The sequence below is a fragment of the Myotis lucifugus genome, unplaced genomic scaffold (assembly GCF_000147115.1).
Source record: "Myotis lucifugus unplaced genomic scaffold, Myoluc2.0 scaffold_342, whole genome shotgun sequence".
NCBI lineage: Eukaryota > Metazoa > Chordata > Mammalia > Chiroptera > Vespertilionidae > Myotis > Myotis lucifugus.
Genome location: NW_005871390.1, coordinates 1,223,536 through 1,224,704, shown reverse-complemented (window position 1 = coordinate 1,224,704; position 1,169 = coordinate 1,223,536). Strand labels below are relative to the sequence as shown.

Below are 1,169 nucleotides of genomic sequence, written 5' to 3'. Positions count from 1 at the left end.
GAGGAGTCAGGCCTGAACTTCTCTGTGTCTGCACCCACCCGACCATGCTGCTCCCCCTCCCCAGATGGACTTCCCTGTGCCCTCAGAGCAGCACAGTGGCCAGAGACAACTCACAGTCTTTGGGCAGCTTCTCCTCAGCAGTGAAGATGACAGCGCCCCCCGGCCGCTTGGGGTGTGGGAAGGGGTAGCCGTTCTCCTTAAGCTGGTCCTCGGTGAGCAGGTACTCTTTGAGGCGGTCGTACAGGGCGGCCCCTGCAGATGACCCAGGATAGGCATCAGCCCACAATGAGGTCAGGGATAGCCAAGGGTCGGGCAGTGGGTGGAAGGGAGGGGTGGCGGTGGGGGCAGGCACTGCACCCCAGGCTCTGGAGGAGCCAGGTTCACCTTTCAGATCCTCCACGCGGGGGCTGCTCGGGCGGTTGAGTGAGAAGCTGGTCTTGGCAGCCAACTTGCCCCCCAGCACTGCCTCATGGGACACGACCCTCCGGCCACTAGTTTCTGGAAAGGGGGAGAGGAAGGGTAAACTAGGCTCGACTCCCTCGTCCTTCCCAAGTGCTCCCCTACTTCCTCTTCTGTTCCCAGGACAGCCCCTACCACCTAGAGACAGGGGAGGCCCGACCTCATGTGGCCCTGGGCCAATTACCACCACACCCCCCCCCCCCCCCCCCCGACATGCACTCAGGTTCAGGAAGCTTTGCTCCGGCCCGGCCCCCCACCGGCCTCCTCAAAAAGCCCGCCAGACTGAGTTACCGATGATGACTCCTACTTCAGAGGAAAATGTCATCATAGGCACAGGTCATCATGGTCCCCACGGTGTCATTGACCAAGGCCAGGATATCCACATCGATGTCATGTTGGAACACAAGCGTTAGTGCGTGGTGAAGGGAGTGTCATCCCCTCTGTCTGTCCTCACGGAGAAATGCCATAGCAGTGAAGGGTGACTGTTGAGAAAGTCCTTAGATCTAGCCCTATGGGGGCCTGCCTGGGAGGGAGCAAGCCCTTTGTCAAAGTCAGAGGGTCTCGGAGAGAGGAACGAGCAGATTTGTAGCTCGTGGCGGGAAGCAATGCTGCTGCGATATGGCTGATGGCCCCTGTGTCCTAGTAAAAAGAGGAACAGACCACCTGGACTCAAGGCCCTCGCGTGCGGGACCCTTAAACCCAACATGGGT

The 1,169-nt window shown here is 60.0% G+C and overlaps 1 protein-coding gene across 1 annotated transcript in view; it reads right to left on the bottom strand.

The window, feature by feature from the left end:
- Window positions 1–1,169, bottom strand: part of REXO1 (RNA exonuclease 1 homolog) — a 21,068-nt gene that overhangs the window by 3,400 nt on the left and 16,499 nt on the right. Inside the window, 3 exon segments of the mRNA XM_014466541.2 lie at window positions 19–111; window positions 113–252; window positions 385–498. Coding sequence (XP_014322027.1) covers window positions 19–111; window positions 113–252; window positions 385–498 — 347 coding nt within the window.